This window comes from Chrysemys picta, chromosome 9 (assembly GCF_011386835.1).
Source record: "Chrysemys picta bellii isolate R12L10 chromosome 9, ASM1138683v2, whole genome shotgun sequence".
NCBI lineage: Eukaryota > Metazoa > Chordata > Testudines > Emydidae > Chrysemys > Chrysemys picta.
Window position 1 is genome coordinate 5,461,286 of NC_088799.1, and position 20,779 is coordinate 5,482,064.

The window sequence follows — 20,779 nt, forward strand, 5'->3', positions numbered from 1 at the left end:
GGTCGCCATTAGGATGGTTTATCATCTGAGGACAGCTCGTAAAAAAATAATGAGACTTGGCAATTCCTGTCTTTGGAATCTAGGGAGCATCAGGTATTCAGCTCACATGTGCAGACAGCTCTATCCAGACTTCTCCTGACACAACTAGAGCATTTACACAGGGTGGGGCAAAGAGAGTGTGTGAGACACACCAGGCAGGGGTCAGGGCAGGCTCAGAACTGAACCAGACTCGCAGGACATTATGCCTGCCCTTACACACCAGTCCTATGTTGCCACATGCCATGCCCCAGTTACAGCCGCAAACACACACAACTGTCTCTCCCCCACGATTGCCCCTTGCTGTGTGCCAATACCAGTAACACACCCAACCTGTGCCCCCAGCTGTGAACCAGCTACCCCATCACCCCCCATCCCACTGCCCCCCATCCCACTGCCCCACGCTACCCCATTGCCAGCCCCCACTCCGCTGCCTCCCACTGTGCCCCAGCTACCCCATCGCCGCCCTCCCCACCCTGCTGCCCCCCACCGTGCCCCAGCTACCCCATCACCCCCACCCCGCTGGCCCCCGCTACCCCATCGCTGCGCCCCAAGTACCCCATCGCCGGCCCCCACCCGCTGCCCCCCACCGTGCCCCAGCTATCCCATCACCCTCCCGCACCCCACTGGCACGTTACCTCATCGCCGCCACCCACCCCGCTGCCCCCCACCGTGCCCCAGCTACCCCATCACCTCCCCCACCCCGCTGGCCCCAGTTACCCCATCGCCGCCACTCGCCCCGGCGACGGCCCCCACCCGCTGCCCCCCACCGTGTCCCAACTACCCCATCGCCGGCCCCCACCCGCTGCCCCCCACCGTGCCCCCATCACCCCCCCGCACCCCGCTGGCCCGTTACCTCATCGCCGCCACCCACCCCGCTGGCCCCCGCTACCCCCCGCTACCCCATCGCCCCTCACCCCCCACCGTGCCCCAGGTACCCTATCACCCCCCACCCCGCTGGCCCCAGCTACCCCGGCCCCCCACCCGCTACCCCGCCGCCCCTAGGTGAGAGCCAACTACGCAACCCCCATCCCTGCCGCTGCCTGTCAGCGCGCGCCCACCTGCTCGCCTCCTGCTCCCCGCAGCGCCCGATCTCCATGCCGGCCGGGGCACGCGCAGCCCGCCTGTCTCAGCGCGGGCGGCCCCTGCCAGCCGCCTCCACCCCCCGCGCCGGGCCGGGCCCAGCCCCCTGCGAGCCGCACCCGCCCGCCGGCTGGAACTGCACCTCCCAGCACGCACCGCGGCAGGGAAACTACAGCTCCCAGCATGCACTTCACAAGGCCACACCTCCAAGCCGGCCTCCCTCCCCTCGCACGAAGCGCCTCGGAACTTTAGTTCCCAGCATGCCCCACACCGATGAAACTACAGCTCCCAGCATGCACTGCCGTTTGAGTCCCGTCTGAGGACGCGGGGCAGGTACCCAGTGACTGCAAAGTTGAGTTGTGCATGGGGGGTGTTAGCTGGGTACGGGAGGATCTGTGCATTCCAATATTTGTCCGTAGTGATTTAATTGTCCAATGGAGATACTTGCACAGGGATTTTCAGGATTATTGCACAGGATTTTTATTTCAAATACAAAAACTCTACACACGATGTATTCAGAGCAGTCCGTCATTCATTCAATTGCCGGTGCTATTTCAACCAAAACAGTACATTTCTCTCCAATTTGAATTGCTACATGATGACTAAACGCTTGCAGCTAAAACAGTATCCACTCCCCCATATCTTCCCATGCTTCAGCAACACTAATCATCATCAGACCAGTGAAGAAAGCAACTTCAGCTGACACTGATTTTCAAGATTTTCTAGCCTAGACCAAAACCTAAACAATATACAATTTACTGGATGTAAAAGATCAAAAACTACAAACTAGATTGCTACAGATCCCTGAATAAAATTTTCACACTAGCAGGTAGTGAAATGTGCAAGGCTCAGATATCTACCAAATATAGAATGAGTGATCATAAACTAGGGGTGAAAACAGAGACAAAGCACAATGCAACCCAGAGCGGAATGACTGTACAACAACTGTAACAGCAGAGAGAGAGAGAGAAATGTAGAGACATTTTCAGCTCCACTGCCCAAAGTACGAGAGAGCATGGGATGGATAATTTCACAAATTATTAGAAATATAAAAAAAATCTTCTAAAAAGTGATGCGGGGAATTGTGCATAACTCTGGGGGAAAGGAAAAATATATCACTGCCACCAGATTGGGAATAGTCAATGACAAATGATTATAGGGAATAAACTCCAAATATGGCTGTGAAGTTGCTTGATGTGCTATAGCTCCCTTTCAGAGACCCAAGATTTCTGTATTTTTATTTTTTCAGTCACTCTTGTTTATGTGCTATTACTATGTTTGATTTATTTGTATTCTGCTAGCACCCAGGACACGCTAGCCACTGTCAATCCACATAGGAAGACTCAGTCCTAGACATGAAGCGTTTATATTCTAAGAGTTATTGTGTTACTTGTCATATAATATAATACTTCAAAATGATTTGAGAGGCTACAGGACTCTAGATGCTATTGTAATACAAGTAATAACACTCCCCAGAAGGCACTCAAAGAGCCTAGAACTCTCACAATGCCATAGGGATTACTGCTACCAGCAAACTATAGCTTCCACCACATATTGTGGGACAAGAAAAATGTTACACAGGCCTATTCTACTCTCATCCCTTCTGTAAAATTTGCAGGGTGAATATCACACAGGCAGTACCAGAGCATCAGTATATTTACTGATTGTCACAGTAAAACGATGATGGAAAATGAAAAGTAACTGAAACTGTTCCTGTGAGCAAGGGTTATATGATCATGCCCAGTGAAACTGACTAGAAATGAAAATGAAACTGACAAGTCTGGTTTCATTGTTTAAACTGAGAGAAATGCAAAACAATGTAACATAATTCTGGGGCCCAAGCATGCAACCTAGTCCCACTGAAGTCAACGAGACTGCTCATGTCAATAATATATGTCGGATCAGGCTCTTTTGGGGGTATCTTTCCATACAAACTATAAATAGACACCATGTAAATAATAAAATCTTGTCTTGTCTATATGAAATAATAAAAGCAATGGAAAATATCAACTACAAAATACAGAGGTAAAGGAAAAGACAGATGTTTTATCATGGGATGGCGAGTTTGCTAGGGAGGGAGATCCAGCAAAGACTACTCCAGATTATAAAAACTAGAATAAATGTTATCATTTGTCCTTTGGAACAAGCTACCAAGAGAAGTGGTGTCTTCTCCATCCCTTGATGTCTTTAAATCAAGACTGAATGCCTTTCTGGAATATACGCTTCATGCTTGAATCAAGTACAAGTTATTTGGCTCAGTACAGGGGTGAAATTCTCTGGCTTGTGTTACACAAGAGGCCAGACTAGATGATCTAATACTTCTGAACTTAAATAGTTTGAGTTATGAATACGCTTTCATAATTTTTCGGGTGAGTTTATTGCATGGCAATTTAAACTCTTCTTATTGAGAGTTTCACCCTGGTGTTTAAACACCAATTTATAAGCAAGACACCTTTCAACATAACACTATAGGTTAGATTAGATACAGAGATCTTTAGGAAAGGTCTGTTTCAGAACCTCTGAAATCAATGAAATCATTGACTTCAATGCGCTCTGGATCAGATCTTAAAAACCCAATACAGGTGTCAATGAAGTGGGAGCTGAACTGGGTCCTACATTCTCATTTAGAAGCTTTTTGAAGTTAACAGGATGAAATGTATCCCCACTGAAGTCAATGTGAATTTTGCCATTGACTCAATGGAACCAGGATTTCATACGAGGAATTTTGCCTGAATAACGACTTCAGGATTGAGCCCACTTTTTTATTTTATTTGTTTATTTTGACAGTATCTTCATCCTCATAATAAACTAAAAAGATTTTAATTCTTCAGATTTAAACAAGCAACAAATAATTACAAATTGATTGAAATAGTCCAATATCCACACGCACCACCCTAATCCCAGTAAATTTAAAAGAACAAACGTTACTATTCTCAATGGCATTGCCAGAGTCTATGCTAAGGATGGTTTGGGGGTGGGAAAGACCATAGAAATACAGTCTGGGATAGAGCTAAACCTGTTATAAGGTTAAGGATTAGTTCTACATAATTATAGCAGCAGCACTATGCAGTTCCTCTTAGCTGTCACTTAGCTAGCCATTTGCACACTCGTGAAATCTAGATATAAATCCAAGACTTGATGTTTGCTTCATCCCCTTAATGACCCCTAAAAGACTTTGTCCATTTGGGGGTACTGAGAGGATGAAGTTAATATTCCTTCAGATCGGAACCTTTGTCTATGTCCAGCTGTAGACAGCTGGCCTCCTGGTTTGGATAATAAGAGTCATCAATAGCTGTTGTGCAGTCTGTCTGTGTTTTGTGATTTCCATCGGCCATCTTCCACCTTTGATGCTAAATTATTTGTTGTGGGTTTAACAAAGCATTTGTATCTTAGTGTTGATGAGTGCTACTACCAGCCAGTGCCCCATCCCAGCACCACATCAACACAGAAATCAGGTCGACAATTTTACATAAAAGATATGACATTTGATAATATTAACATTAGTACTTGGCTTGGTAATTCTATAGCACTATCCATTTTGAGAATATAAATGAATGACCTTTACAAACATGAATGAATTAAGCCTCACAACTCCCACTCATCATCAGCCACTTGAAGGAGGTAATTAAAACACCAAATCTGTGGCCCCCAAGACTTCACATCTATCACTATGGTGAGCACATGAAACTTCACAATAACAGCAGAGACTGAATTCAGATCCTCAAGGAACACAGGCACCATCACCCCCACCAGAACTAAAGGAGAATCTCTATTAGTCATTAGCTATACTGAGTCTATCACACACAACTGAGCAATTCCATCCACTAGAAGGAAGTGGTGTAAATACACACTAGCCAATTCACAACAATATTATTAAATGGTTTAAAAGCTGGCTAACTGATAGATCTCAAAATGTAACTGTAAGTGGGGAATTTTCATTGAGCGGTGTGTTTCCAGTGGGGTCCTGCAGGGATTGGTTCTTAGCCCTATGCTATTTAACATTTTTATCAATGACTTGGAAAAAGACATTATCACGGATAAAGTTTGCAGATGACACTAAAATGGGGGGAATGGTAAATAATTAAGAGGACTGGTCACTGATTCAGAGTGATCTGGATAGCTTGGTAAACTGGGAGCAAGCAAACAATATGTATTTTAATATGGCTAAATGTAAATGTATACATATAGGAATAAAGAATGTAGGCCATACTTACAGACTAGGAGACTCTATCCTAGGAAGCAATGACTCTGAAAAAGATTTAGAGGTGGTTATGGATAATCAGCTGAACATATGAGCTATCAGGGTGATGCTGTGGGCCACAAGAGCTAATGCAATCTTGGGATGCATAAACGGGGGAATCTCAAGTGGGAGCAGAGAGGTTATTTTATCTCTATATTTGGCAATGGTTAACAACTGCTGAAATCCTGTGTCCAGGATTGGTACCTACAATACAAGCAGGATGTTAATAAATTTGGGAGGGTTCAGAGAAGAGTCCAGAGAACGAGTAAAGGGTTAGAAAACATGCCATATAGTGATAGACTGGAAAAGCTCAATCTATTTAGCTTAACAAAGAGAAGGTTAAGTGGTGACTTGATTACAATCTATAACTATATACATGGGGACCAAATATTTAAAAATGGGCTCATCAATCTAGCAGGGAAAGGTATAATGTGATCCAATGGCTGGAAGTTGAAGCTGGAGCATGGAATAGAACCCCCATACCTTGAGTCCAAGAGTCCTGTAACCTAACCACTAGATAAATGCCTATTTTCATGATGATAATTAATATTTAATGATTCATTAGTTTAGCAAGATTAATAAACCTTGATAGAGAGCAATGGGGATATATAATATTTGCATGCTCATAGAGGTAGGTATATATAGTAGTGCAGTGGGTTATTCAGCTGTATGATAGGGTACTTAATTGGCCACACAAGGATATTTGCACAGGAGTATTTACTTGGGGGCAGACTGGGGCAAGGGCACATGCTATTTGGGCAGTTTAATCACATGTGGGAGTAGTTGTACTGAAGCAAGGTGAACTTTAGTTGCATGCAAAGGCGTGTGCATGGATTGGCGGCATTTAATCATTCACTGACTGGGGCATTTGCACGGGGTCTTTAGTCGTATACGAGGGTGTTTGCACATGGTCGCCTTGGGAAGTCACTAACCTGCTTTGTGCTGGACATCCTCCTCCTGACCTGTAGGGGGCATACTGAGGCTGAGATTACAGGTTTTTCCCGGAGAAAGCTAGACCTCATCATCAGTGACCCCTCTTTTACGCATGCGCAGATCCCCCCGCCCCCGAGCGAATTCTTGAATGCGCACGCGCCTGTCCCCGTCTCATCGCGCGAGCGCCAGCCAGCCACAACACTGGCTGCTGGGTCGGCCGGTGAGGAGGTGACCGCGCGTGCGCAGAGCGGGCGGCCGTTGTCTCAGTCAGGGAGGGGAGGCGGCGGCTCTCAGTTCGGCCATGAACGGGTTCCGTGTCGGGGCGACCCCCTTGGGCTTCTCCGCGGCGGCTGCCCGGAGCGGCAGCAGCGAGAGCCTGGAGAAGATCGACATGTCGCTGGGTGAGGAGAGGCGCGGGCCGGGCCGCGACGGCCCCTCCCGAGTTCGTCGCCCCGCTGCTTTGGGGGCGCGGGCCGGGGCGGGTCGTTCGGCCCCAACCACGTGCGGCGAGGGCGGGGGAGGGGGCGCGGACCCGACCACTGCCGGGGGCGGGGAGGCGCCCTGGGCCTGGCGAGCGGGTCCAACGCGGGCTGGGCCTTGTCTCCCGAGTCCTTCTCGACTGCATGGAAGGGGGCGGCTCCTGAGACCCCTTCCCCCCCCGGCTGCCCCTCCCTGTGGGGGTGGGGGGCCGGGGGCGCAGGCCCGTCCCGGGGGCCTGGCACGCGTTGCAGCTCAGCTGGCTTCCGGTAGGACCCATGGTACAGTGACTGGGGGTCCCACTCAGGCCCATTGCCTCAAGGGGGAGGGGGACCAGCCTTCCCGCAAGGGAGGAAGCCTGGTCCGGCTTGCCCTGCAAAGGAAAATATTCAGGGAGGGGGACTAGGCCCGGCACAGTGAGTCAGGCTTGGGCCCCTTTTGTTGTTGTTCTATAAAGGCCTGGTATTTTTTCCCCCTAAGAAGAAAAGTTGCTGTTGAGATCTCTCACCTTAGCAATGGCCAGCCTTGCCTATTTTTGGTGCTTGACCCATTGGTCAAGAAAGAGCCTCAGAAATACAGGTGGACTCACCATGGAAGGGGTCAGTGTATTCAGGCTTTAGCAAAGTGGGCTTTTATTTTCTTCTTAAAGAGACTTTGGCGTTAACCAAAACAGCTGAGTTTAAACACTCTGCCTAAAAGAATTCATATCTCTTCTCAATTCAGTTTTACTTTGAATCTGTGAATCTGTGATGACGAAGCGGGCATTCACCCACGAAAGTTTATGCTCCAATACATCTGTTAGTCTTAAAGGTGCCACAGGACCCTCTGTTGCTTTTTACAGATCCAGACTAACACAGCTACCCCTCTGATACTTAATCCTGTTAGTTATCCTACTATCAAGTTTCCCAAAATTCTGGGGAGAACAAGATCTAACTCTTTTTTTTTTTTTTTTATGTAAAAGAGATTTTCTTGAGGGGAGGGGAACTTCATGTTGCCTTTATGAATATGAAGATGCAAAAAACTTCTTTGCAGGTCACCTTAAAATATGAGGGTGGCTACAACTTGCCCATTTTTATTGCACATCAAGTGGGCTTTGCCAAGGGACTAACCCAGTCCTTCATTTGGACAAAACTTGTAAAACACTGGCTCGGGGCTCCCTTAAAGGTAGGAATGTGGGAGGATAGAGGGTTGGTTTTTTGTATATAGTGTATTATGATACATACTGATTCAGTTTGATTGGCTAGGGAAGATACTTATTTTGGTTGCCTAGTTTGTTTCATTCTAGTCTCACTTTAATGTTTTCTCTGTGTCCATATTTTATCTAGTAATGATTTACTATAGGTGTGTCAGTAGTAATACCTTACAGAGAACTGCTAATGTGATACCTTGTTTGGAAATTATTCTCTTTATATTTTCTATAATCTCATGTTTAGTTTGTTACTGGGGTAATTTACATGAAAACAGAATCATCCATTCCTATTGTCCCTCAGCTAAAGGCATGTAATCTATTGTAGGGTTGGCAGGATCATGGATTATATGAAATCCCACATTTGTCATGGTGTCAGAAAAGTTGTTGACAAATGTCTCTTATGTCGGTATAACTACGTCCCTCAGGGTGTGGAGTGACATAGTTATACTAACCTAACCCTGGTGTAGACAAGGCTTCTTTTGTTGTCATAGCTATTGCCTCTCTGGGAGGTGGAGTACCACAAATTGGCAAAGCTCTCCAATTGGCATAGGCAGCACCTTCACTAACCGCTAGTGTGGTGCAGCTGTGCCACTGCAGTGTTGTAAGTATAGACAAAGCCTGAGTTAATGATTTATGGAGCTCGAAAGCTTGTGTCTTGGATCAATTTTGGTTGGTGAAATAAAAGATTATTTCATCCGCTTAGTCTCTGTGTTTTCAAAGGTATTCTTGAGTTATCAGTTGGTCTGCAGTCTAATATGCTATATTTTTTTAACCTTAAATTTTCTAAAGTGATGTGGGAGATGGGTCATCTGCTTTAAAATGTGTTTAAAATGGACTAAAAAAATGTTTGGAAACTTAAAATTCCAGTGCTAACTTGGCTGAATGTCATAGTACCGTGTCTTTTTTTCTGATTAAATATGTTCAATATTAAATATTGAAACATATGTAGCATAAAATATATAGACCAGACAGTATTATAGAAGTAATATTTCTAGAACATTGTTTGGTATTTTCTGACTTTGTATGATTGATTATGCTGTGTTCCCAGACACTTCGTTTGAAACAGATTTTTTTTTGAGAAGCAGATTCTTCTGGTTCCTCCATACAGTTAACATTTTTGGGTTATGCTTGACCTATTTCCAGCTATTACAATTATCTACAGCACTTGGGTTACTCTAATAGCTGCTGGAAATAGTTATATATATATATATATATATATATATAACTATCACATTCCACAAAACTTATGAGGCTGTTGTTTTAGGAGACAGTTTAATTTAAATTATTCAGACAGTAGCATGAGAGTAATGCTGTAAAGCCCAGAGTAAGGCTTTTTGAACATTGTTGCCCTTAATAAAAAGGAAAAAGTGTAGATTTCTTATATCTATGCTGAATACAGCAGTCCCACTTGACTGTAATACTAACTTACCAATGTAAAATAATTGTACAGTGCAGAAAAACTGGTGCCACTCACTGGGCACTACTAACTGCTGACTCTTTACTGGCTAACTTAATTTTCATTGGTCTTAGAGAACCTAATGCAAGAGAAATACTGGAAAGGATGGTGAGTTGCAAGTGGCATCCCCACCAATAAATCTGAAGGGCCAAATAAATAGCCCTGGCTCCATTTTTACTCTCCCATTGAGAATTATTCCTAAAAGACTGACTCTGGGAGTTTGCCTGAGTAAGGGCTATAGGGCTTAATTCAAAGCAACTAAGATTTTATCAAAAAGAAGAACAGGAGTACTTGTGGCACCTTAGAGACTAACAAATTTATTAGAGCATAAGCTTTCGTGGACTACAGCCCACTTCTTCGGATGCATGAAACCTAAGATTTTATCGCTACTTAAAATACTTAAGTCTAAAGTGTATCATAAAACCTTTATTTTTGTAGATGATATAATTAAATTGAATAAGAAAGAAGAGAGAAAGCAGTACTCCCCCCAAATGAACAGAAGGCTTCAACAGAATGGAACTCGACAGTTCAGGATGAGGGGGACCAGGTGGGGAATCCAACAGCAGACAGGTATGTGCTTTATAAAAATACAACACAGTTCTCATAATTACTGTGCGGTGAAATGTCACCTACTAAGTAAAGCCATGTGGCACCACTTTTTGTACTTTATGAAAAAGTATGGGTTGACTTAATAATTCACTCAGTCTGTTCCAAATGCTGTCATGTGTGGAGTTTAAATTTATAATTCAACTCTAGTTTGTGATCCTCTTAAATAAGTTTTCTGTGTCCTAGTGCTTCTGTGTGGGCTCAGTGTTTGGATTTCCATGGACAACAGGAGCTGTGGCTGTATCACACTCCTTCCATGAGTCGGGGAGTCTTGCTCTTTGTTCAGCTTTCTCCTGGAAGGTGTATTGACAGTATATTGTGAACTACATCCCTCTAGCCCTCTTCTGAGGAGTGGGAGAGAGGGATATTGCAATGGTCAGGGTTTGTAGGTGGAGAAAGCCGGAGTCCTTGCCAGTCCCTAAAACTTTCTGTAAACCAGAACCAAATTGTTACATTCATTAAGTTGTATCTACCTATCAGGCCTTTCACAAAGGCAATTGCTATCTACATATCTTGCATTTCAGTACCTTACTGGAGTCTGTGACACTGCCTCAATGGAGCAAGCCTGCAAAGTAAGACTTAGTGAAATCTGAGTTCTTTACTCTCCAGAATGCACAAGAGGATGGAGCAGAGTGCTTGAGTGAGAAGCTGCTCCAGATACCTCCTTTGTGAACAAAGATCTTGCCATGTCTCACTTTCCAGGCCCACAGTGTTACAGTGCACTAGAGGTGTAGGGGAAGAGGGCAGTGAAGAGGAGGTAAGGTGTACAATTTAAAAATTTAAGTCAACGTTGCTATCTAATTCTATTAAAGATTTCATTGCTAATGATGAATGTTTCCAGTAGACTGTATTCAGATGCTCCTGAGGCACTGCCTAGATTCTAGGTGGCTAACTAGACATGTGGCTGTGACACTGGTGGTTTGAAAGGTAACTATTTGTACCTTCTTAGCATTGTGGATAATGAAAGCTATACAAAATTCAACTAATTCTGATGAAGAAATAAGCTTATGATTGCTGCAGTAAAGTGAATTATGAAGCATTTAAAAATTCCACTTATGCATTTTTTCATTTTGTAGCAAGTAATTTAACTTAAGCTTGCAGCTGTCTCTTAGTGGAATTTTAGTAAGAAACAAAAGAAGACAATTGCTAATACAAAAATGGGAAACAAGTGTTGGATTAAAGTTTATATGCATCAGAGTGTTTGATTTGTTACTCAAGTATGTATAGTGTGAGAGTAATGGGTTATGTGTTTTAGTCCCAAAACATCGGCTTTGTATGAAAACCAAACCAAACTCATAAAATTGATCAGTTTAAAATAAATTTGTTTGGAAATCTTTAAAAATGCACCTTTAATGTTTGGGTTACAAACACAGCAGAATAAAGTGCATGAGAAGGAATAAGTATCTTTGACTGGAAATTGATCATAAATATACTAGTCTCCTTTCACTATCCAAGCCATGCCAAAAAGAAAAGTCCAATCTGCATTAATGTCATTTAAGATACTTGTAATATTTTCAGTTCTAATTTTCATTTTCAAATGGAAAATTAGAACTGAAAATATGAAAAATATTACAAGTATCTTAAATGACATTTATTAATATAGATTGGACTTTTAAATACAATTGTTGACAGTCCCTTAGTCTCTTAAGGAACTGCTCTCTTTTTGGCTTGTATTCACTATTACTAGAGCTGGCTTAAAAACAGCAAACGTGTCACAAAACTTTTTCAGATTTGAAATCTGTCTCAAAAAAAAAAAAAAAAAAGCTCTAACTGTTCTTTCCTGCACAACTAGACAGGATCGCCTCTAGTGGGAAATGAGCCCTACCCATTTCACATGGATGCTTTTTCAGGCTCTGAACAGTTCTTCTCCAAAGCATATCAACAGCTACTCATTGTTCAGGCTTTGCTGCACTGTTGCAATTCACTGATCTTGTTTTGGGGGGGTGGGGGGATCTTTATTCCCAGAATATTAAATATCATATCTCTGCCTTGATAGAGCAATAATTGTTTTTAATTCATCTTTATTGACACTGTTAAACTGAACCAACAGTACCACTGTCCCGTCTTGGGGTCTGAGTGCACCCCCACAGATGCCAGGCCTTGAGCCTATCTCTCCCGGGGTGGAATTGTGCAATTCTCCCACTCTTAGATTAGGATCTGGGTTACAGTCCCTTGGATACCAACCAAGACTACTTCAGTGGGTCCAAATTTGGGAGCGTGGGACAGCAGCTGATCAAAGTGTCTCACAAACAACGTCTTCAAAACAATGCATTTATTCTTTCACCCAAAGGTACAAAGTGCCCAGGGCTGCAATACGAAACAAGTCCTACACACATTTCCTTAAACTTAATCTCTCTATGCAGAACTCGGGCTTATTCCCATTTCTGAATTGGGAGAAACATGCTTCCTGCTTACATTATACTCTTTCTGTCTCGGAATGAGTCTTCCCAGCCTGTTAGCTTTTTCCACTGACGCTCTCTGGCCAGTCACTGAACTGTCTGTCCATCTTTCAGTTTCTATAAGGGTTTAGTTTACCCTTTGATGTTAGGCTCTTATTTGTCTCATTGTTTTACTTTTCTTGCTTGGTTCTTTAACAACCCTTTTACAGTCTCCTTTGCTTTAACTCTAAGCATTCAGACAGCAGCAGTACAAAATTGTGTGATTTGATTTCACTGTTCAATCTAGACAAAAAAAAATTAGACATTCTCATTGTCACATCTGATTCTTGGGTATTTCTCATGGCCCAGGTCCTTTGAAACCAAAATAGGACCCTATTGACTAAAGATTTTTCTTCATATGAATTCCTTAGTAACTTGAATCTAATTCCTTTTTTGCTATGCTGTGCTCCAGCTTCTATGAGCCTTCATTATACCTTTTTTACCCCTAATTCAAGGTATTTTACATATCTGTAAAAGTTAGCATGGATGTGTTCCCCCACATGTCTGTTCCAGGCCTCAGAGGTTGTTCTTTTTACTAGGGTAGCCTGGATCAAATGTGTAAGGAGTGTTCACTGTGTACTTTACAAATGTATTTAAGTATCTTGAATTAGAGATAGGTGTGGGGGGCAAATATAGTGAATAAAAACCTCCTGGTAAATATCGGCACTTGACAAAATTTCATATCCAGTGATGTACTTAATACATCAGGCAAAAATCATCCCCAATGCTGCATCAGATGCAGTAATCACCAATAGAATAAGTGGTCACATTGAAAATGATTGTGAAATGCAAGTTTTGAGATGAATAGGACAGGCCATACATTCCAGAGCTGCTATTTCAAGCTGGCAGACTAAGAGCTGCTGCATTGATTATACTCCTTTCACTTTTTCAAAGTGATCTTCACAACCATGAGGACTGGAAACCTTAAATAAAATGTTTGGTTCTGAAGCAAGGGGTGGATTCTGCAGTAAACGGGAACTGTGGAATTATGGAATACCTAGAACCGGTACATGATGCTGCAGCAGATCCTTTGCTATACGTGAGCAGCTGAGAAATGAGCTTCTGGAGGTCATTTAATGTGCCATCAAGCTTCTTCAGCAGGACATCAAGGAGAGAGGAGTTGGAGATTGGGAGTGTGGGGTGGTAAGAAGAAGTTGGTGGAAACCAGTCTAAAAAATCTTCACCATTTTTTTGCTTTCCATACCACTTCCAATAGGAAGGAAGTCACTTTGAGACAATCCTCCATGCCCTGGTCAGATGTAACTACTTTCAGCGCTGCTGACCTAGAATGAAGGGCTCTACCTCTGGTTTCTACTGTCCAGTCCATTATACACTGAAAGATCTGTCCTTGAACATGTTTATAACAGGGTGTGTGTTCCCCTTCACTACGGAGCAAAAACATGGTTTATTACTGTAGAAGGGAGACCAACTTGTATTCTCAAATCCTATTAGTCTTGGCCTTTATAGGGTCTAATGCTATTTAGGAATATGATTAAATTGTCTCACTTATAGCACAAAACCAAATGGTTAGAATCCTGCCTGTGGAGCCCACTGTTGCAGCTGGGCCCTCCAGGATGGTAGATGTTGACAGTGCAGACCGCATCTGAGTATAATTCCTGTTTTATAAGCTGGGACTTTCCAGACTCTTGTTGCTTGCTGTATGATCAGAGAGTTGAAATAAAATATGCCATTTTGTGCTGTTCGGCTATGGTCTGATATAGTTATCTTCTTGGTTTAAGGCCAACCTTGAACTGACTTAGGTGATGTAGCAGCAGCAGCATCTGCAACATGAGGCCAATAACTTTGTCTTTAAGACAGAGGTTTCCCAACTCTTTTGTTGTGTCCCCTTCAGAGATTCATGTCTCCCTCTTTTTAGGTAATGGTACGATAGGGGGTGGGGGGTACTCACCATGTGGCAATTGAGGAAGCCTTCCACTCTCTACAGTGGTCAGGTAGCCTCGGCTGCCAGGACCTGGCTCCCTGCCTGAAGGGCTGGTGTCCGGCGGCTGCAGCCCATGAGTACTGCTCATCCCTCCACCAGACTCAATACCCTACAGCCTCCAGCCCTTCAACATGGCTCTGTCTGCTTCCCCTGCACAGGCTCTATCAGTCAGGGGACGCGGATGGGGCTCTGTGCCCTCAGGCTGTGCTGAAGGGCTGGGGCCAGCAGGGGGCTCTGTCTGGCAGGGAAAGAGCAGTACTCCCAGGGTGCAGCCTGCAGCCCCCCACTCAGAGTCTGTGTCTGCCTCTCCAGAAGAGGAGGGTGACTGCACTTTGTGGCTGCAGCTGTGGGGGAACAAGATGGGCACGGAGCCTGATCCTGGCAAGACAATCTTCATAGAACCCCACCCACTTCCTCTGCTGGGCAGAGTCCCCTGCTGACCCTGGCTGTTCAGCATAGCCCTATCAGGTCCTCATGCCCCCCGATAACCTTGTTGCAGCCCCTTAGGGCAGCATGCCCCATGCTTTGGAAACGTCTGTTTCACAGCTTACATTGTAACTGTAATGTTAGCTAGCTGTCACTGAATATCATGTGCCCAAGTGTCTCCTTCTGAAACAGTTTAATAGTGCTTCTTTTTTCCACTGTAGGTTTCGGTAAGAACCGTTTGGGACGCAGGAGGAGGGTAACAGGGAAGAAGCGGCCCTATGGAGTTATAACTGGCTTGGCAGCGAGGAAAATACTAGGTTCACGTGGAGGGATTAGTCCTCTGAACAGACAACCACTTAGCGAGAAGGTAGGAATACAATTTTTGTACCTTGTATAACTGTCCGTGCTTGGCAATGGGAGAGTTATTCCTAAAGTAAGAAGTGAATAATTAGTGTAACAAGCAGACTATAAAAGATTCAGAATGACTAGTTTTTAAAATATCTAAATGTATTTATAGTATAATGTTAACACAAGTATCTGGTAAAACACATCTGCATTAAAATAAGTATTGCAAATCTTGTCATGATAACTTGTCCAAGACCAGTTCTTTGAAAGATTTACTAGTCCTGAATGCCTTTATACTGTTACAACAATGTTTCTAGCCCGTAACATTACATTAAAATAGCCTAACTCTGAATACTGTCTAGCTTTTCCCTCACCCTACTCCAGATCTGACTTGAGTTTAGAGCGATATTCGCAAACACTTAAAGCCAGAATATAATGCTTCGTACCATATGAAGTGATAGGATTATTCAAAAATGCCATCTGAAGTGATTTAAATCCTAGAACAAGTACAGGTGGGGGAGTAACAAAAGTAATCAGAATGTGACTGTTAACTTTTGCACATCACAAATAAGCAGAGGTTAAGAATAGAAAAACACTGCCATATGAAACCTGAGATTCTCTCTACAATGGCATGTAGAACTTGTACCTAGTTCTGGTAGTCCATGAGTTAGCAGACTCTAAATCTGTTACTGATTGCTTGATTTAGCAGAAATAGTCTGGCACAAGTCCAGAACAGATATACCCAATCTTAAACAAATGTAGTAGATTTTTTTTTTTTTTTTTTTTTTTTTTAAACTTAACAGCAAGGTTCTAATTTTGAGTTGACTTAGGCCAGGCGGTGTGCTTGTCTCATGTGGCAAGTATGCTAGAATATGGAATTCATCAAAATCATGGAAGTGATTCTTGACATCACAGTGGATGGTTATGTTCTTAAGGATTCAGGCAGGAGGAGCAGCAAGTTAAATTATAAGAGGAAGGGAAGTGTTTTATACATGGAGAATCAACTGTAAGGAAAATATGATTGAATTGATTTGACATCTTCTAACAAAGTTTGCTGAAACCATGGTGACTCTTTAAGGATCCTAGAACTGCTTGTAGTGTATATTGTCAGAGGTATACAAGTTATGCTTAAGTATATTCTCCGAATTGCAACTTGTAACAAGGTCTTGGACAGATGGTAAAATTTAGATTATAATGACTACTTTTTTGGCCGGGGGGGAGGCTTGGAGGAAGGGAATAAATAATCTTGATAACAAATAGGTAAATCTCTTGATGGTATAAATCTGTCCATCAACTTAAGTGAAGTAATCCCTGAGACATTTGGATCGGTGATTTTCAAAGTTTGGGTCGCGGAATGCAAGACACTGGGTCACCTTGCTCAGCACCCAGGGACCCTGGCGGCCATCCAGTAAAAACTAGTAGTCCCTACCTGTTCTGACACCGTGCTGCGTCCTGGAAGCAGCCAGCACCAGGTCTGGCTTGTAGGCGGGGGGCCACGGGCCTCCGTGTGTTGCCCCGCCCCAAGCACCGGCTCTACACTCCTGGCCAATGGGAGCTGGGGGGGCAGTGCCTGCGGGCAAGAGCCGCGCGGAGCCGCTTGCACGCCTCCACCTATGAGCCGGACCCGCTGCTGGCCGCTTCTGGGGTGCAGTGCGGTCCACGGCGCCAGGACAGGCGGGAAGCCTACCTCTGCACCCCGGCTGCGCTGCTGACCGGAGCCAACGGAGGTAACCCCGCATCCCAATCCCCCTGCCCCAGCCCTGGGCCCCCCCAAAACCTGGAGCCCCTTCATGCACCCCAACCCCAGAGCCTGCACCCCCAGCCCAGAGCCCTGACCCCCCTCCTGAACCTCAACCCCCTGCCCAGAGACCCCTCCCACACCCTGAATCCTGCATTCCTGGCCCCACCCTGCACCCCAACTGTCTGCCCCAGCCCTGAGCGGCGCCCCCCCCACATATCCCAAACCCCTCATTCCTAGGGCCGTTGGGTCGCTGGCATCAACAATTTTCTTCAACTGGGTCGTCAGAAAAAAGTTTGAAAACCACTGATTTAGATTGATATCATTAACTTTGAATGAGTTGTGAAAGGGCACCATTACTTGGATATTTAATTCTTTTTTTTATTCTTAAAGAACACACAGCGAAACTATCCAGTTTTGAAAAGGAAAATGACCCTTCAGAGGCCGTTTGAATTGCAGAGAAAACAAATGCCAGCTCTCAGGAGGCCGGTCCCATTAAACAGGAGGTGAGATTTCTAACGGCTGTTTTGAGATGCCTTTTCCAGCTCATCCCTTCGATAGTGATGAGTTCTGTTTCTGTCAGTGCTGACTTGGGATCAAGAGAGCTAAGACTGGCAGCAGTAGTAGGATAAAAGCTTGTACAGTTAGTAGCCCTCATGCAATACCCTGATTTGTGTGCCCTGATGATGGGATCAGTTGTTTCCTGGAACTGTAAGGAAGCACTTACACCTGCTACTTACCTCCATTTAACACAATAAAATATGTAGCTCGAGTGTTCCAAATCTATAAAAATGGTTAATACATGTTAATCTTAAATTCAGGTAACTTTAGAAGTGACAATTCTTATTTAAGTAACTTGCTCTCGTTGTAAGACACTTTACAGAATCTACTACTGTTTTCAGTTTCATGAAAACTATAGTGTGCTTTGTTTGCTCCGAAATTATTCCAGTGTACTGTGTTAAACTACAGATGCTTCCATTTTAAAAACAGTTTACCACACTAGGCAATATTATGCACATTAAATATTAAACCTTGCCCCATAGTTACTGGTGTGAATCCCATTAATTGTCTGGATCACTTAAGAAATTAAGAATGGCCATAGTGGGTCAGAGTAATGGTCTGTCTAGCCCAGTACCTGTCTTCTGACAGTGGACGGTGCCAGAGGCTTTAGAGGGAATGAACAGAACAGGGCAATTGTGTGATTCATCCCTCGTTGTCCAGTCCCAGCTCCTGGCAGTCAGAGGTTTAGGGATACCTGGAACACTTAATTTTTCACCTTTTGAATACTATGTTTAAAATTGTAGACTTTCTATTAAGACTAGAGCGTTCTAATGTAAAGGCTGCGGGAGAGTAAGTAACTTGCAGCGTAAAATGTAAGTTGTGTAGTCTCGCTCTATCGTGAGCCAAATGACTTGGGGGTTTGTCCATCCAACTCTTGTATGTGGACAGGGATCCTCTGGTTTCGGCCAGAATAAACCAGGCACTTCTATTGTCCTGTTCAAGTGGAAATGCTACATATGTGGACTGTGCAGTCATGAGATGCATAAGGCTAAATTTTTGTTTTAGGGTAGAATATTTCTCTGATGGCTTTCTATTTCTATCCAAATACTGGCAGTAGCACACGCTTCATTAGAGTGTTGGGCTGGTTTCACCTAAGGAAATCTGCGTTCAGAGAGAGAAGAGCCTGGCTGCAGGAAGCTTAACTAAGTGCCTAGAGTGGAGCAGGGCTGGGGAAAGGCCAAGGGAGCTGGGGAGCTCCGGCCTAGGAAAGCCCCAGGCTGCAGGCCTGGTAAGGCCTATTAAGTACTGGGTTGCCGGGGGCAGCCCATGGGTAGGCAGAGGCAGCAGGTCCAAACCCCTTTACCTGTGATGAGTGGCTGATACTGCAGTCTGCCCCAGGGAACGGGGCTAGATAGAGACTGGGCAGTAGCCAAGACTGAGGCAAAGTGGGGATAGTGGGTGGGGGTTCCCCTGGAAGGGGGAGACCCTAAGAGTGAAGGGTTACTGCTAGGGGGCAGCACCCCAGGTAAAAGGGCACCGGGGTCCAGGGGGCCAGAGGACAGGTGGATCACCTAGCACCAGAGCGCCCTCTGCAGGCCGACCGAGCTAATTCCCTGAGACCAGCAGGAGGCGCCGCAGGGGTGAGTCCGCTCCTCTACAGTACACTAATCTCTCGATGAACACCATTTAAACAGGACACATTGCAGAGACACACAAGACCTGAGAGCTAGGAATTCTTGATTCGATACCAGTTTAGACAGACTTGTGCGGATTTTGGCAAGCCACTTAACCCCTTTGCACCAAATCTCCGTTTTGCCTACCTAATTAGCAGTTTTTGGAAGGATTAATATTTGCAGAGTACTGTATATGGTACGTTGCTTTGTATTGGAGCCAAAACAAGCAAGATAGCTAAGCAAGTATAGATACAAGAACTGGAAAATCATTTGTAGGCTCTTGAGTAGGAAAGTAAATCAATAAATATGTGCCCTTCAGATTATCTGTTGATATCAACCTGACTTACTTCCAGGTTTTAAATCAAAGAGGGTTGTTAAAGCAGAAACAGGAAACAAAACAATGACACAGATGATAATCCTGGAGGAGATCATGAAAAAGCTGTTTTGGGGGAATACTCCCTTGTCTGGCTCCAGGCAGAATCTCTTACTTGTTCTATAGCTGAGCCTAGGATCAAAGGAAATCCCAAACCATGAGGGTAGACAGCCAGCTCCTTACTTTGGTCACAGCATCAAAACCAGGGTGCGTTACCTCTCCCATGTGGAGCAGAGTGGGATCCAGGGTTGGTCCCTGCCCATCTCCACATGGGAGTGATAACTCCCCCTTATTTTGATGTGGTGACCAAAGCAGCGAGTTCACTGTCTACCTGCTAATAGTCTATGGGGTGCATTCGCCAACCATCCTTGCTACTATGTTGTCACAGACTCACAGGACCCATGCTCTCTTGGCTCCATATGGTCCCTGGGAGGAACCTCCTTTGGTGTGATAGTCCTCCTTGGGGGTTAAGCCGTAGGCACCGCCTCCTCCTGGAATCACACATCTGAGCCTTCAGCACACCCCTCTCTCTCTGTGAGCCCCCCTCAGAGAGTTCACTCACTTTGGATCTCCTGGGGGGCCTCCATGACCCAGTCTGAGTGTGGTTGGACTGGGTGGTTCCACCCAAAATGAGGTGCAGGAAGCCAGGCCTATCACCTATAGGGTGCACCGAGAGACTAAAAAGTGGTCTAAGGTGCAGTTTCCCCTGTAGCCGTGACAACTCCATGTGTCTCTTTAAAAGAAAAACGTAGATTTAATAAACCCACTCTACCCCATTTAAATATTTAGTTGGGACAAACCAAGTTGACAGGCTCAGTTTCTAAATGTAGCTACCGTGTGACTTGTCTTAGTGATGCATTGAGGAATATGAGACGTTTGCTTCTTGACTCCATTATCCACAGTCTTGTTCTATTTTTCTCTAAAAATTGGCTGTCCATATAAGTTTTTGATAATGATATTGGTCTTATTTTGTAAAATGTTACAGGAGTAATATACCATCCACTTTTGCCAGAATTGGAAATAAACTAAACCAGCAGAAAGACATGCGTCAAGCAACTTTCCTCTTCAGGAGGGGTCTGAAGGTACAATAAACATTTTCTTAAATAAAATAAATACTGTGCACTAGACTCTAAAATTAATGTTATTTTCTTCATCAGCTCCCCATTTGATGGATCAGACTATCTTGATCAACTCTGAATAAACTCACTTGACCTGTTTTCTTTGATCTCTGAAAAGACAACACTTCAAGTGGCCTTGGAACCATATACTTACCATTCCAGGAAAAACCTGGGCCTACCTTGAGTTAAAGATTTCTTGTAGAGC

At 44.4% G+C, this 20,779-nt stretch overlaps 2 protein-coding genes across 12 annotated transcripts in view; one reads left to right on the forward strand and one right to left on the reverse strand.

The window, feature by feature from the left end:
* RUBCN (rubicon autophagy regulator) overlaps positions 1-6,397 on the reverse strand; it is a 60,143-nt gene extending 53,746 nt beyond the window's left edge. For 3 of the 9 annotated variants that reach the window (XM_065557568.1, XM_065557571.1, XM_065557567.1), the window contains exon 1: positions 1,098-1,266. In XM_065557568.1, coding sequence (XP_065413640.1) covers positions 1,098-1,135 — 38 coding nt within the window. In that variant the 5' untranslated portion in view covers positions 1,136-1,266. Of the gene's footprint in view, positions 1-1,097; positions 1,270-5,333; positions 5,368-5,842; positions 5,860-6,291 lie in introns of those variants that run through there. The other 6 variants (XM_065557563.1, XM_065557566.1, XM_065557569.1 and 3 more) reach the window with 6 other exon arrangements.
* Positions 1-20,779, forward strand: part of FYTTD1 (forty-two-three domain containing 1) — a 208,279-nt gene that overhangs the window by 180,978 nt on the left and 6,522 nt on the right. The window contains exons 2-6 of one of the 3 annotated variants that reach the window (XM_065557585.1): positions 6,572-6,693; positions 9,853-9,984; positions 15,048-15,193; positions 17,303-17,415; positions 20,442-20,538. In XM_065557585.1, the coding sequence (XP_065413657.1) occupies positions 6,594-6,693; positions 9,853-9,984; positions 15,048-15,193; positions 17,303-17,415; positions 20,442-20,538 (588 nt within the window). In that variant the 5' untranslated portion in view covers positions 6,572-6,593. Of the gene's footprint in view, positions 1-6,411; positions 6,694-9,852; positions 9,985-15,047; positions 15,194-17,302; positions 17,416-20,441; positions 20,539-20,779 lie in introns of those variants that run through there. The other 2 variants (XM_008173726.4, XM_042843914.2) reach the window with 2 other exon arrangements.